The sequence below is a fragment of the Varroa destructor genome, unplaced genomic scaffold (genome assembly GCF_002443255.2).
Source record: "Varroa destructor unplaced genomic scaffold, Vdes_3.0 BEIS01000006.1, whole genome shotgun sequence".
NCBI lineage: Eukaryota > Metazoa > Arthropoda > Arachnida > Mesostigmata > Varroidae > Varroa > Varroa destructor.
In genome coordinates this window covers 11,267,189-11,283,233 of record NW_019211459.1, presented here as the reverse complement: position 1 = coordinate 11,283,233, position 16,045 = coordinate 11,267,189, and the positions used below count along the sequence as shown (strand labels likewise).

Sequence of the window (16,045 nt, the reverse complement as noted above, 5' to 3'; positions counted from 1 at the left end):
CAACTCTCCTCTTGTAGAAACAAACACAAAGGTTCAATTGATTATATTAGACATATTTATTTACAAGAAGAGGCATCTAAATTTGAATGTACATCCATGTTTGTATTTCTACTTCATTAGTTATTATTTTGCTCCCGAAAACACGCTACCCGTATTAATGCTTCTTTCGTTTCACTATGATTAATAATATAGTTCTATCTCTAGTTCTACCGTTACAATGTTCCATCGCGTTTGCTGTATCCTTTTACTATCTGGTGCTTTTTTCGTCAGATTTGCGGTTTACAGTATAATATTATCTTCACCATACTGCCTTGCCTCATTTTATAGTCGTATATATAGTGGCTATGCGTCTTCCACTACTTCTGCTAGTGCCAGATGTTATTACAGTTTTTATCCATTTTGCCATTTGACGCATGGCAGCGTGAGTCAAATACTTCATCCCGTCAATGCTCAATGCATCACCCACTCAACGCAGTCAATCAAGCTTTAGTTTGACACAATTCTATATGTTTTTACTACAGCCGGACATCTTCTATTTCTTCTTCCGTACAGTTGAAGCCACCGCAGCACAACTTTCACATCATATAGATATATATATAACGCGAAATGCGTATTGCCTAGCGTAAGGCGTTTCCGTTTCGTCAATCAAGCGGCAGATCCCATGTCCAACGATCAATCACACAAGAACCTCTTTCGTTCTTCGCATCTATCGGTCTGTAGTTTAGGCATTCAAAAACATCGAGTGGTTTTCTGTGTAGTCGCAGGCGGCTTTTTTGTGTGTTGTTCTGAGGGATGTCGATGTATGTTAGACGGCTGTAGGACTACTTTATGTGCGAGGCGAAACCAGGGGTATTTGCAGTGGGGATAACGCTGTTTTTCATCGATGTTAAGCTACCTAATAGCTAGTAGCTAGCAAATACAGGCAGGAGTGATGTGAAAGATCCCACTCTCGAGTGTTTTCTTTCGTTGGCCTTACTTTCTCTTGGTAATTTTAGACGTTACAGTGACACCTAAGGGATGTAGTTGATCGTTGATTGTTCTGTTGATACCGCTACGGCGGCTGTTGCATGTAGCGATATAATTTTTCGTTTTGTTCGACTAAGTAGCAGGGCATGAGTGAGCTTACGGTAAATCGCTTTTCCAGTGTCATTATTAGATAGAAAGCGAACATTTTTAGAGATTAAAGAGCCTTATTCAAACTTTACCTGGGCATTTAGCTAAGGAAAAATCCATATACTCATTGATATAAATAGAAATCTGCACCTATCAATCTGTTGTGTTCAGACACCGGAGGCCGTATCGCCAAGGCCTTTGTTTGCTTCGGTTGCACACATGGGGATTTCAACACGACTGCCCGATACGTTGGGTTTCAGCCCGGCCTCATTCGCACGCTAACGATTGTCTCTGATGTCAGCTTCGATTGAAACTGTCCTCCGCCGGCATTTAAGGTTACCATCCTAATTTCGTACAAAGGCAGCATGCTATTATCATATGCTTGCTTTCCTCTTCGTTCTTTTTCCAATCTTAGCTGACGCTCTCAGTGCTCGATATTGATGTTTGTCGTAGTTTCGCTATGAGATAAGTCTGCGATCCCTTATAGTAGATTCTTAAAACAGGAGATTTTATCGATATTCGATTTCTATATAAAAGCAATGAATGTAAAAGTGAGTTCCCGCTTCTCCCAAAGTTCACTGGTTGAACGATTGTTCAACGTTGAACTCAACGAGCTCGTTGCTTACTACTTGAGCCTCACAGACTGAATGTTTCTCGGTTGATTCGTAGAACACAAATCACCTACAAGAACACCTCACTAACGCAACAATCTATGATCCTACTGATGACATCGATAGGTTCGAAAGCGCAGCTCAGGATTGGTCGGGAAAAGTCACTTATCATAACCAGCAAAAGTGGTTCAATCGAGAAGTCAATAATACCAGCACAACTCGCAAACGTCTTTTTTCGCCCTCTGTTTTTCAATATTGTTCGTTTCAGCGTCGAAACAATATCTCATGTCTTATTTGATATACAGCGACCTCTTTTGGACCTTCCCGTAACGGTAAATTACAAAAACATGATTAGTTTTAGTAGCCAAACATAATCACCGATAACCGTATACATTTGAAGCAGCAGCGGCCGCCACATCAGCAGCAGTAACAGTTGTAATTAAAACAATGTTGTAGAATGGCTAAAATCGTCCGCTGTCTTCATATCTTCGTTATGAATAGTATAACAGTAAGTTTTGTCTTCAATACCGTTATACCGTTAATATCATAGCAGTATTGGTTGTTGTTGTTGTTAAGCATCCGCTTTTCCCCTTCTTCACTGTCAGCGCTATGGACGACGCTGTTTCATACAATTCACCGGAACATCTCAGTTTATTTAATATATTCGAGTAGCACAAATGGTAGCAAAACGCGAGAGGTGACGTACGGAAATGCACAAGGTAAATGGTATGCATCAACTGTAACACGCAGCAGCGACGAATATTGTATAGATTCTGTGGTTATGCTGATATCGGTGGTCAGTCATTTACCATGACCCAGTGGGTTTCAACAGACTTCAGCTGATTCGGTCGAAGGTGACACAGCTTGTTCTAGCTCTACTTTAGCATTTCGTTTAGCCACAGCTAGGTATATAAATTGATTATTATTATTTTTGCTTAATTCCTCATACTGCTACGGGTACCATAGGATCTTAATCATCATTATCTAGTGCTATATATTGTGTATTAGCTACGTCTGTAAGAGCACAAAGTTTCCGTTTTGCCATTAGGTAGCACTAGTCATCTCAGGCGCAATTGAGCGATACAATGAACACAAATAATAAAAAAATACTCGCGTTTTAACTAATATTGTTCTTATCGCGTGTAGGATAGTTTGTAAATATTTACCTAGTATATATATATATATGTTAATGTTCCCGTAAGGAAGAGTCTGTATGTAATTGATCGGCCGAAAGGTAATTTTGTTGTTTCAGCTTTTACTTGATTAAAGTCATTGTTAGCTCTTAGGGAAAGGGTAACTTCGCTTACGACAAGAGATCCTGTAGCTTTCCTTTCCTCTAGACTTAGGACAACAAACCGGTCCCTTGATTATGGGGATGAGGATGCCTCGCTTATCCGAGCTGCATATTTCCTAACGGCGACGAAATTCCAGAATAGGCAGAGTCGAAAAGTATGCTGGTTTTTCGATGACATGATCTAATTCAAACAAAAAGTAAACAATGCGCCAGATGGCAAGCAGTCCCAATAGAAATTCAGCCAGCTTTAAAGCCCAATGGTTAAGTAAAACATACATGCAGAACGTTATAGCTTGTCTCTACAAAATTACGTTGGTTTTATCAGCTTCAATTAATAACCTTAAGCCATTGAAGAATCATCCAAATTCACTCAAATTTTCATGGTGAAATAATTAACATCTGCGATTAGTCGTAACGATTTGTCCCGTTGATCCGTAGCAAATTAATAACAACCACCCACCATCAGTTCGTTAGAATGACGTACATGGCGGCGCTAATTACGCTTGTCTTCTTTTGAATAAGATCATTGTCAAAACGTAGCCTCTGCTTACCCCTGGTTTTATCGTCAATAAGGATTTCCGTTATTACTTCAAATGTATGTTGCTATAACATCTTTTTTTTGTCTTTTATTATTTTTTGTCTTAGCTATAACGTAGTGTTTCTCACATGCGGCCTAGTTACCATAGTGGTAGACATGGACAGAAAGCAGCGATTCCGTATCTATCCAATGTAAATATAAATGTAATTGTTTCCATAATCGACTATTATGCCTCAGATATCTTTAATTGTATATATATTTTCATTGATTAGTTGACTGGTCAGTTCCTTAGATGATTGGCTATAGTTGATGTTACTTATCGTTAAACGGACGGGCTGAATCGGTAGCTGGCACAGAACAGTGGCTTAACGCTCCATCCCTATTTGCTCGGTTCGATCAAGCCTTGTGCAGCTTCTTCGTTTTCATGCAATAACATCATTATTTTTACATTTGCCTATATATATATATATATATATATATATATATATATATATTTTTTTTTTTACGCTCTTCTCATCATCGTAATAGTCTGCAGTTGTTATGTGTCTTATTGTGACCAAAACGTTGTTACTATCATTATTCCTGCCACATAGCATCCTTCTGTTTACTATTTCAGGCATGCTTTCGCTATATAATGTAGTAAGTTTAAGTTAAGTGTATCTATCGAAGAAGTATGTAACACTCGGCAAATGCTGCGTTTGGCTGTTACTTGCTTACGAGACCGATGAATTCAGAGTGAATATTCGTATGCTTATGCATGTCAATTCCCCTCAGCTCTCATTTCGGTTCTTCTTCAGACCAACTCAGGGGTTAGAGGCTGGTATCGACCATACAATCGTTCAAAAGTTCCTGCAGTGCGTACTGATCGATCAGCGATAGAATTGATTTGGTGATCTCTGTTCGACTCTTGAGTCACTTAGGAATGGGCGGTAAATGGTCAAACCTTTGACTTCATTCTGGTGTGTCTTCTGTCGGTTGAGTGACGTGTATGTGTGTGTCTATGTCTGCTTTCACCATTGACTTGATCGCTGCTACCCTCATTTTTTTCTCTGTTGGCCACTTTCGTGGCTCCAGCTGCTACCTTTTCGTACATTTGTAAAATGGCTAGCGCGGATATAGCACAACCTAAGCTCTCAGTAATCGTTGAAGGTCGGACGCATTTGATCTGAAAGTATTAGCAGTAACGCAATACGTGTAGCGTCAACTACCACGACAAATAAGTTCCGGTATTTCCTGTTGCGGGTCTTTTATAGCGTCTGTAACGGACCAGCTGTAGTGTCATCCGATAAAAATAAGTAAATACAAAACCGTCAATAAAAGCCCTTTACCCATAGAAGCAGCAGACGGCCGCCACTTTAGACATTTTGATACCCTTCATTCAATGCCAACCTTCTTATTTGCTGCGTCTGTCGAAAAGCTAATGACTGCCAACCGCACAGCAACAAAAATCTACCACAGATTTGTAATTACTGTTTCAACGTTGTTGCACGTTATGATTGTTGTTGTTGTTATTATTCATATATGATAGGACCCCATCAGCAACGCACTGTCGATGGAGGCTTGAACAAGTCAGACGTGGGACGTATCACTGGTAAGCCCAGGGATGTGTATAAATTGTTGAGCGCTAACATCTACATTTGCCGCTGCAGCTGCGTCTGCGTGTGCCGCGTGCGCTGCTTTTATACGATTTTCAATCTCGCGTTCTTCCCGACGTTCTTTGAGTTCTAGCTGATCGTGTAGTACAACAAGTTTGTCACGTTTTTCAAGAATTTCCAACATCTCTCGGAGAATCGCGCGCTCCTCACCCACGTCTTGCGGGGTTTTCTTCGAGTCTGTAAAGCAAACAAATAAGATAAACGCAAAGGAAGGGAAAGTTAGTAAAACTGAAAACAAAGTAGGGACGCAGGTAGAACGTGTTTCACATACGGTACACATGTTATAAACTAAACTGCGACACATACGCTAAAACAAACGTACAGTTTGGCAAGCCTATTGAACATAACAGCACAAAATCGGCTCTATGGTAGGGTATATATTCGAGCTGTGGACAGCGCCAGGATAAACGACAAGTGTCTTACTTTCAGTCGAATCACTTACCAAGCTGAGATTTTATTTGATCATATGAAACTTTCACATTTGGCATTTTGCCAATGTGTTCGCATTACACGGAGCTGGCCGCCTCCCTGACATAAGCCTTTCGCCAGAAAAAAACAATCTAGGCCATATTCAATACCTCAATCAGGTGCCTCAAATAGAGGTTCAAGTTATGTAGTGACCTTCTCGAGAATCTACTCTATATCAAATCTAAGACTTTCACTGTTTTCTCAAGGTCGTTCCGAAAGTGGTCAGAAGGTAGGTATTTCTTCAAAAAAACATAATTTTTTGAAATTACTCTATGTCCTACCTAGTTACTACTGCCGTCATAAAATACTGTTAGGATGACCCTTAGCTACCACAATTAATCCTATTAAAATCAGTCATATAAGCCACATAAGCCGAACACAGAAGTATTTTCCTCTTTTAGTTGATTATGCTTCACTTACCATCAATGGCCATTCGTTCTCGCATTTCCTTTTGTAACTTCGCGTGCCGGTTTTCCAACTCTAGATCCTTGGCCCGGATAAGCAGCTCCTGTTCACGTCGATTAAGCTTATTCTTTTGTCGGAGAAGTTCGAACAGTTCTTGTGTTAATCGTTCCTTGTCCGCTGTTATATTTGTTAGATGAGCTGCCGGAGCCTGACCTAGACGACGCAGTTCTTTCTCTACGTCGACCCCTCGCGCCTCAATCCCGGCACGCTCCACTTCGATTTCGGCCAGTTTCCGCTGAATTTCCTGAGCGCATCGCGCCCTTTTTAGCTCCTGCTGTTTGTATACACGCTGCTGGAATCTTTCAGCTTTGTCCTTATCGGTGGCCTCTACTCGCCGGTCGCTCAGAATGTCCTGAACATCGGGAAACGGCTCATTATCATTGTCGCTCTCACTTCCGCTAAGCAGCAAATCAGTTCCCGATATGAGAGTGCTCATGCCAACGCTGCCTAACCGCGACTCGCACAGTCCCAAACCGGACCCCACCGAACCGACTAAACCGAGCTCGGTGACAACCGAAAAGCTGCCCGCGCTACGGACTCCGCTGGACGCTGTAGCACTGTTTGGCGTGCATGGGCCTGCATGTCCTGTTGACCGCAAGCTGTCCTGGCTCAGGTTCCGCTTTTTGTCTTGGACATCCTTGCTAAACTTGCTACTGGTTTTGGCATGGTGATCCTCTTCACGATCACCGCCTTGACTGTCAACCGATGCAAGAGAGCCTCGTGGTGTTTTGCCCTGTGCCTTTGGTGAGAGCATTTTAAGTTTGGCCGATATCGTCACCTTGCCTGAAGGGCTTTTCGCTAGAAGTTCACCCTTGTCTTGTTTGTCTTTACGGCCTGATGCTTGCTGATGGTTTTGGCCGTTAATATTTCCGCCGTTGCTATCGCGGTGGCCGGTCGAATTAGCGGAACTTGCGCTACTCTTACTGCCGAACGTCAGAAACGAGAACAGCGCATTCCGTGCCTTATGACCTGCCGAATTAGGCCTCGATTGCCGCACATCGGAGGCGCCCGTCTTGCTTGAAGGGCTGCTTTCGCCGCTCGAAAACAACCTTAAACAAAAAAAAACCCACAGGAAAAGGCAAATTGAATACATAACGCGTACAATCGCTCCAAACACCTGAAAGCTTCTTTTCCCGATTGTATATTATATGAAATAACCTTTGTTAAACTTTACAGGCACAAACAATGTGCCTGTTGCAATGTTTTTTTGCTTAATTTAATCACATTTACCTCGTAGTATATATTGTTGCTCGGACTTGAGCCTATGGCCCCTGCTGACTTTTCAGCTAAAGATTTAGCGGTCTAAAAAATCATGCTAACAAACACAAGATATTATTATACGTAGGCTAGCGCTAACGAGGCAAAGAACGGTTTACAAGAAGTTGCAATGGAGTGTCCCTAAGTCAATGTGATCTTACATAACATAATACGTACCTCTTTTTGGCGGACGCTTCAGGTGTCTTTTGGGCTTTTGTGGCTGGCGCTGAGGAGGATACCTTTCGTGTGGAATCACCAGCGGCTGCCGGCAGCGAAGTTGATTTGGTTGTCGACACAGTCGCCGACGGACTTGGCTGCACCACTTTTATCCTTGCCTTCGCCTGTTGTAAAGGCTGAAAAGCTGATAACATCTCGGGGTCGGGTGCACGCTCGAGGTACTCGGACTGGGGCCTAAGTGGCGGATGGACGCCAGTTGCAGCGTGTCGAGCTATCGGTGTAGCTCCAACTGCTCCCTGTGTCGTCATTACCGTTGGGTCCCAGGCGCCATCTTCGCTGACTAATCGATCACGGTGCCGTCTAACACAGGCTGAAGGCGGACTGATGCCCAGTTCGGCATCCGATTTAAGCTTGGCCCGTTCTCTTGCTTCCTGCCTACTCAACACGTGTTGTTATGTTCGTGCAAAAATAACGACAAACATAAATGTTCATATTAACAGAAATCACTTGCAACACTTGAACATTTTTTTACCGACGTACAATGATCTCTATGAATAACCACGAACACGACCTTTGAAGGTACTCTTACAGCCGTAATCAAGAAGAAACTACTTGATTTTTTTTTTCTATTAATTCTGTCATACAGCGGCAATTTTTAATATAGTCTTTCTGTGTGACTCGTTAGTCCTTACGCACCTTGCACGTTCGCGATCAATACTGCACAGCGAGGACACGCTTCCTGTCCTGAACCGCCATTGCTCTCGACCTTTCGAGTCGGGCGTAGCAAACACTGAATAATCGTTGCCAGGTGCTGGCACCAATGGTGGTGGCGGTGGCGGCGGCATATCACCGCCAACTTCAGACGTCCCTTCACCTGCCGCTGCTCCAACTGCTGCATTTGCCCCACTGTTTACCTTAAAACCTGCCAAACTGATGCGATCGTCAAAATATGGCAGGTTGTTCACGTTTTCATAGATGCTTGCTTCGTTGACGGCCTTCAGCTGTGTTAATGCTGCGACAGGGTCGCGGGCCAATACCGACGATTGTGATACCTGCGAAAGGCGGCCGGGCGACGTCGCCCGCCGGTTTGGTTGTTGCTCCCGGTGGGTAGTATTTACAGCATTAATAAGATGGTCACACTCGCGACCATGAGGTCCTGTGGAAGTCGCGTGAGCCACGGCTGTATGCAGATTTTTGTTGTGATCGAGCACACTTGGCGAAGTCGCCGACTTTTGCAGTTCGGTGCCGGCGGTCGTGCGAAATGCCTCGTCATCGTCAGAGAGCAGGTCGTCTTGTGAACCCTTCTGCGAAGAATTCGCAGAACGAATCGACGGGAACTCGAAGTTCTTTAACTTAATATTTAACGTTTTTAAATAGATCGAGTCCGACTCGGTGGGCCGACAAATCTTTTCTGCAAACCGGCCGCCGTACCCGGTGAATTTTGGCAGTGGAGAAATTTTCGCGTTTTTGGTGGACGCCGCCTTAGCCGCTTCATCAATGCGATTAGCGCTTGACGAACGCTCAAGCGGATTACCTACGAAATGTAAATAAATGCAGTAGAATAGAGAAATAATAGCACACGGATATTAGAATGATTAAACATTAGCCGGTTATGACCCGGTAAATTAGGGAGCCGAATTGAAAATGCATACATAAGTAGTACGCTCTATTTTTTTCATTTCACTGCAATCGTATATATAATCATATTACGAGGTTCACACTGGAAAGCTCTTTGGCTTTTTCAGCCAAAGGTTTTTAGCTGCTCAACTAACGCGCCAACGACACCAGTAAATTTTTTTTAAAGTTACACCCATATAAACCAATTGCTGACGATATAACGAATGGCCAATAGCATTTTTAGATTAATTTTTTTAACTTGAATGGGTGCCATTCCAGTGGCTAGACTGGTAGCGCATTCATACCAAAGCACAATTATATTTCTTGTAATGAATGTTCAGTTGTAACTTTTCATCATTAGCTCGCGACAACTTACCTAGAAGCGAAGCATGCGTTTTAAATGGCAACGTCCTGTAATTGTCGAGAATGCCCGTACCTTGGCCTGTCACGCTTGCTGGGCCTGATAGCACGGTTGTCTGATTAGAGCCCAACAATTTTCCGCCAGGTCGTAAGTTGCTGCTGATCCGGATTGGCTGTTGCTGCTGCTGTTGAGTTTCATTATTTTGTTGCTGGTGGACCAAATTAAGTCTATCAGTTGAGTTTGTAGGTGTGATATTACCAATATTCTCCGAATTTTTACTATTTTCTAGTTTTTCGAGTCGGTTAGGCCTCTGTGCTGGCAGCGCGTCATCACGTCGTCCGCTCAAGTGAAATGTGTAGCCTTTTTGCAGGCGAGCAGGTGGCTGTTGTTGTTGTTGTGGTTGCGTTTGCGACAGTAACTGACGGCCGAGCGGAATCTGATGTGATGTTATATGCAGGTCCTCCAAAGCACTCCCATGCTCTGAGCCCTCTTTCGCCCACTCCGACAGCGTGAGGTCCTCTTCATCCGACGTCTCAAGGGTAGCAACCGGTGCAAGTGTACCACTCTGACCAATGCTGCCGTTATTTACCGACAACGATCCCTCGACCCGAACCACCGGAAAATCATCATCCAACTTCGAGATCGATTCGTATTCGGGTGACACTGGCGACGGGCCTCCACTAGCATCGTTATTCCCGCTGGGAGACAGCGGCGAAGTCGGTGACAATAGCGACGCTTCGTCACAATCTCCATCAACGTTGACATCGGCGTCATCGCGGACGCTCATCATAAGCTGGTCTCGGTCGCTCGCCGAGTCGCTTCGCGTCATCATACTAGCGAAGTCTGTTTGCTCGCGACAAGCCGCAGAAGATTCATCGTTCATAATCTCAGTTGCGGCTCTGACGCATGTGCTCGCACCGCTAGCATCGACTTCCTCAGCTTTTCTACCTAAGGTACTAGTTGCACTGGACTCGCTCGTTTCTTCAAGCTGTTGCGCGTCATCCATCATCTCGTCTGGGGTAGGATATTCTGATGAGATTGGCTTTCTATATGAAGGCGACGTTACTACTGCTGTCGTCATTGCTATTGATACTGGTTGTTGGTCACAGCTTGCCCTTGGAGGGACTCTAGGATTAGCCGAGCGACAAATGCTTGAATCTAGCAGTACACTAGTCGCCGGTGAGTGCGGCTGCTGGGGCGTTTGTTGTCTACAAGCAGTGATAGCTGTTACGTGGGTACCCCTTGTCAAATCTGGCTCTGTCCCGAAGCAATCTGAATCGATCTCGTTCTCTTTATGACCATTTTGGTTGTCGTTATTAATGGTCGAATCTTTTGCGATATCAGTGTCCATCTTTTCTGGCTCATGTTCACGATTGTCGTCTGAGCTGGCCTCATTCGAGCTGAACTCGCTGACCTCCGTTAATGATACACTGCCTCCGGCGGTACCAGGGCTTGCGGCATCTTCAGGTGGTGAGGTTAAAGTTATAGGCTCACCAACTGCCCACGGAGGTGATGTGGCGTCGCCCAATGCCTCTCGTGCGCTATCTTCACCCCATCGATCGTCGCCAGTAACCTGCAAGGCGACCTCTTCCAGAACAACGATTTCTGGCACTTCCTAGAAGGCCAAGAAAAAATATAATAATAACATTGCCATGGCAGTTGAAAGCAACTGACACTAGCCCTTCAAGGGAAGTTTAGTTCTCTGAATCCTTCTTTTTTCTAGAATAGCTACAACTGAATTGTTCACGTGTCATAGTTAACCAACTTTTGGCACTAAATCTACCACGTATCGATTATTTCATACTGTTCTATCAAAAAAAAAAAATTTATTTGCCAATGTATGTTCGCTCAAGGTAGGCTCTATGCTGGCCTACCTTATGTTGAGTAACGTTATGCGGTTTTCCCGCGTTTGCATCTGCTTCCATTTCATCCTCGTCATCATCGCTGTCGGTGATACTTAATGTAAGGCCATCCTCGCTTGAATCTCCACCACCCTCATCTCCGGCATCGTGATCTTCACCAGGAGTCTGAAGTATGTCCTTGGTTTTTGCGGTTGCGATACCCTCTTCCGTAGGTGTATTGTCCACAGGAGTTCGACCCGTCGAGGAATTTTTGGTTATGTCGATAACCAGAGGCGAAACTTGCTTCGTACTTACTGGCGCTGTTACCACAGCTCCATGGGGTTTCTTTCGGCGAATGGTCGAATAGTCAACTTCAGTACCTGAAAAATTAATCCAACCCAGCGGCCGCCGGTACCAGGAGAACGCGACGGAGCGCACAATGGGATCAAGCACGTGATCATAGATTCGTTAGTGAAAGATAAGTATGGTATTTTTTTTACAGTTTGTTACTGGTAAGTCATTGCAGTCGCAGGCTATGACACTCTGCAATTACTACGGTTATCTAGAATTAAGCAAAGAACTGCGTGCATCACTAGAGGAAGAAATCGCCAAATAGCTAGTACGAAATAGCTTCTTATAATCATCACGCGTGAGTTAAGCCGAACGAACGCAACAATATGAGATTCGTAGATGTATACTATACAAATGAAACTTGTTAAAGGGACTCGATTTTAACGTTATCGGAATGGCTCAACGAAAAACCGCAGTGGTTTAAAATACATAGAATCACGCGATTTTCATCCAAACAGACATGAATAGGTTAGGTCTCATAATTGGTTTGGTCATATTCTTTTTGGCCATTGCAATCTATGCCACACTTAATGATATCTCGTACGTTTAGGCGTAAATAGGACAATAAATTTACAAACAGTTTTGAAAATAATAGACGGTTTTGAAAGTTCGACATGTAGAAACGTATGCCCGTTATTTCTTGATTGAATTCGTGGAACACTAGAGTCAGTTGGCAAAATATATTTCTGTTTAGCAATGCTAATGACTAACATAGTACATACGTTACAAATAAGACAAGCCACATTTAAACGTTATAGACAGGACATCTAGTAGATAACAACGCACAACATCAACGGAACGCCGCATAAACATAATAAGGCATTTACAATATGAAAAGCAGACCGATAAGGCCGTAGTTAGTTTCTATTAAACAATTAATTTTCCTTTTTCCAAGGATTGTTTTTCAAACCATTCTACCAACAGTGGACTTAGGCCCTCTCTTTACGTTACTTCACTTTTTTCGTTAGTTTCTATGTTTCGGGTAACAAACATTGACCAATCGAGATACTAAAATCATAATCAACAATAGGCACTTTGTCCTAATGAACATGATGATGTTGTCTGCGAGCTGCCTGTCGCGTTTCCCTAATCATGACTAACGTGCAGTTAGGCGGCAACGTTTAAAGATTGCATTCTATTATGCTGCTATTCCGGTGTCTTCCCTGGCAGGCTTTACCAATAAAGCGATAACTAAAACGTAAGGATGTACGTGAACTCGAGGTAAAATCAGCCAATTGTAGGCAATATTGACACGGCCGAATCCCTGCGTGCAGTGTCATGACCGACCTGCGAATTATTCAGCCATGCGTACGACAGTGTCGAGTAAACTGGTTAAATTTCATTACAGTCGGTGACAGTGATCATAGCGACACCCGTGAATCAGTAGAGAAACGGATACACAGCGCGCATTTAAGTTCGAATCAAGCTTATGAAGACTGCGTAAAAGCCCGCCATATCCGTAAAAGATCGTCGAAAGAGCGATCATCTCGAATTCGTAATCGTGCTATGCAGAAAAGGGACCGAAATTTGAGTATTTAAGCATCGTCGCATGGAAAAAATGATCATTAAGGCGAAGCGCTAAGGCCCTTGTAAAAAGTACGTTTGCTTTTTTCAATTGTGCCATCAAAGCCGTATCCCGACAAGGCAAAGAAGAAGACGACCTCTTCGTTCCGAGATGAACGCACAGAAGCGAGAAACCACCGACCTTCCCACTGGCAAACATCCATCTGCGCCGAACTTTGCCAATGAGCTCTTGAAGGGGGGCAAGTCGGAATCACAGCAATAGCAGTAATGGTATAGTAATTGCGTTTAACATCTGAAGTTAACGGCAGTGTCAGACGTAAAATTCAGAACGTTTATTTTAGATGTTTTTAGATAGCGGGCTAGAGTCAAGTCCAAATTGCGTATTGTAGAATGTTGCAGCATTAGAGTAAGAGGTCGTTAAGGAAGCCAATAGTTAGCTTTACGCTCTTACCAACAGTTCGACGTTAATGTATAAATCTCGTTCGTTGACGTAAATGTCTGATGAAGGCAGTGCACTATGTCTGGGTGGTTTGATCAGGAGGGGAAGAAGAATGGGCCATCACGGAGCAAATGTGAGCTTAGCCATCTAACGTTGGCTACCTTTAACGAACAATTTGCACCAGGTTCATAACCACGACCAGCTTTTCCGCAGCTGAAGCGCCTGCTGTCACACATATTTTGCTGTCATTGTTTATATGCTGTATTGGGGACGTTTGTCTGAAGCTGTTCGCTACATCTGTTTGTTATTTATTTGCACGTTACATTTTTAGTAATAGCCGTTATGTGCTCAAATTATCAAGCTCATACAAAAGTGTACCACTTCTTAGTTGTAGCTAGATGTCTCGTAATAAGTGTCGCTATTCGAAGATGGACGTCGGATGAATGGAGCACTTGTATAGCATTTGTAAAGTGTTGATACGTTAATGCTTACACACATGATTTCATAAATAGGCATATTATGCTAGAAGTAAGTTAAAACAAAGTTATTCGGCAGTGTAGTGCATTTACGCAATACGACGTCAGACGGAAGTCAGCCAATGGTTTCGGTTACGACCTCGAGCAAAGACAACGGTGGAATACATGACCTTGAGATGCCGAATGCGTGGTTCTTTATAATAATTAACACATTTAATTAAAGGACACAAAAGCAAGCAATAAGCAGAGACTTGATGAAATTTCTTCCAGGCTTCAACTACAGTACGCATCCTTATCTTGTATCCAGGCCCAGAATAAGTCGACTCCACTTGTACAAGACCATTGTTGTTGCATTACGATTATCTTGCATTTCTACGACACTGCGTGATAACAACGCTGCCAACAAAGAGAGGAACAGCGTCGTTCATGTGCTTCGTTGTGTGTACCGTCGGCACTCAGCACATTACGCAGTTATTATCAGTTGTACCGCCTTTTTTCTTCTTCGAGGAGGAGCTACTGTTCGGAACCTTAGTACCCAATTCCATTTCTTTCAACGTAACGTTTAGTTCCTTAAGAGCCGAGTTCACACTGGCGCTACGAAGGCTGTCTTCGAAATCCATTTCATTGTGAATTGCGTCTATTATTGGCGACGACGACCCAATTGCACCTCGCGCAGTAGAAAAGGCTCTATTACGACTGGGCGTATGCACCTGCGTATCAGGTTGTCGGGGCTTTGATTTTTCATCCATTAGCCGTTCCGGTTCCGTATCACACCTACCACTGGAATAAACACAGTCGGCACTCATATCTGAATTCGACCTATTGTTAGTCCTTTCAAGGTTAACATCACATATCTTTACCTTTGACGGCTCCGCCGGGTCCACAAAATCTTCCCAGTACGTGATGCTTGTCTTTGAGGGACTACGTTTTAGGGCAGGCGTTGAAATGGTTTTTTGAGTCTTCTTGCTCGAAGCAACACTTATTCTCGGTATTACGAGAAGGACAGGATTATATCTGGTGGGCCTAGTAGTACCATTTAAAGTCTTCTTTTCAGCGCGTTCTGCCGACGAAGTTACAGAATATGGCAGTGACTCTTTACTGCCGCGTCCGTTGTTGCTGTTCTTATGTTGAGCCACTGCATCGGGACTTTTCGACGGAAGGCTCAATTGTTTTAAGGATAGTAACGGCGGAGAACCGGAGGGCCGTTGCCTGGGCTCATTAAACTGCGTCGAGTGCAAGATATCGCAGCTGCCCCTTCGGAAGGGCGAATTTCGTACCCGCGAACCCGCGTCACGATCGCCATCGAACGCCCGCCTTAGAAAACTTCCTTCCGACATTTTTTCAAGCGATTCAGTGCGTTCCTCTTCTGAAATTAGGCTATTACGTTTGAATTTTTCAGCAAGTTTGCTATCCGAGGTTCTTCTCGGCGGGATCCTCGAAAGCAAGTTTGTATGTCGTACCGTTGAAATGACAGAGTCGTTTGAGGCAATTCGGCTGTGAGGCATGAAGCTCTTCGCTCTGGTGAGTGTCGAAAGTGCTGGAGAATTATCTACACTTGCGCTAGCCGGACCTTCGGATAGTGAACGGCCGTACGAGGGCCTTGGGGGTTGGGGAGTCAGCAGAGGCTTGATTGAAATAGGTTTCGGCGGAGGCGGTGGCGGAACGTTTCGCGCACTATTGTCTTTTTCCACTCGTGAAACTGAACGGAGAAATCGATCGCAATTCTCAAGCCATTCGCCCTTAGCATTGAGCAACTCGTCGAAATCGCCAAAGAACCGCAGTTTCTCATGTGACGCACGGCGCTCCTTGTCACTGTCTTGTCGGGGCTCGCGATTGAAGCTGAATAGGCTGCTCATCG

The 16,045-nt window shown here is 43.9% G+C and overlaps 1 protein-coding gene across 10 annotated transcripts in view; it reads right to left on the bottom strand.

Moving 5' to 3' along the window:
- Positions 1 to 37: 37 nt before the first annotated feature.
- Positions 38 to 16,045, bottom strand: part of Mical (Molecule interacting with CasL) — a 61,139-nt gene continuing 45,131 nt past the window's right edge. For 9 of the 10 annotated variants that reach the window (XM_086991972.1, XM_086991973.1, XM_086991975.1 and 6 more), the window contains 6 exons: positions 11,431 to 11,777; positions 9,572 to 11,171; positions 8,275 to 9,112; positions 7,579 to 8,013; positions 6,100 to 7,193; positions 38 to 5,388 (listed from right to left, as the gene is read on the bottom strand). In XM_086991972.1, coding sequence (XP_086848098.1) covers positions 5,126 to 5,388; positions 6,100 to 7,193; positions 7,579 to 8,013; positions 8,275 to 9,112; positions 9,572 to 11,171; positions 11,431 to 11,777 — 4,577 coding nt within the window. In that variant the 3' untranslated portion in view covers positions 38 to 5,125. The remainder of the gene's footprint in view (positions 5,389 to 6,099; positions 7,194 to 7,578; positions 8,014 to 8,274; positions 9,113 to 9,571; positions 11,172 to 11,430; positions 11,778 to 16,045) is intronic. The other variant, XM_022809798.2, reaches the window with a different exon arrangement.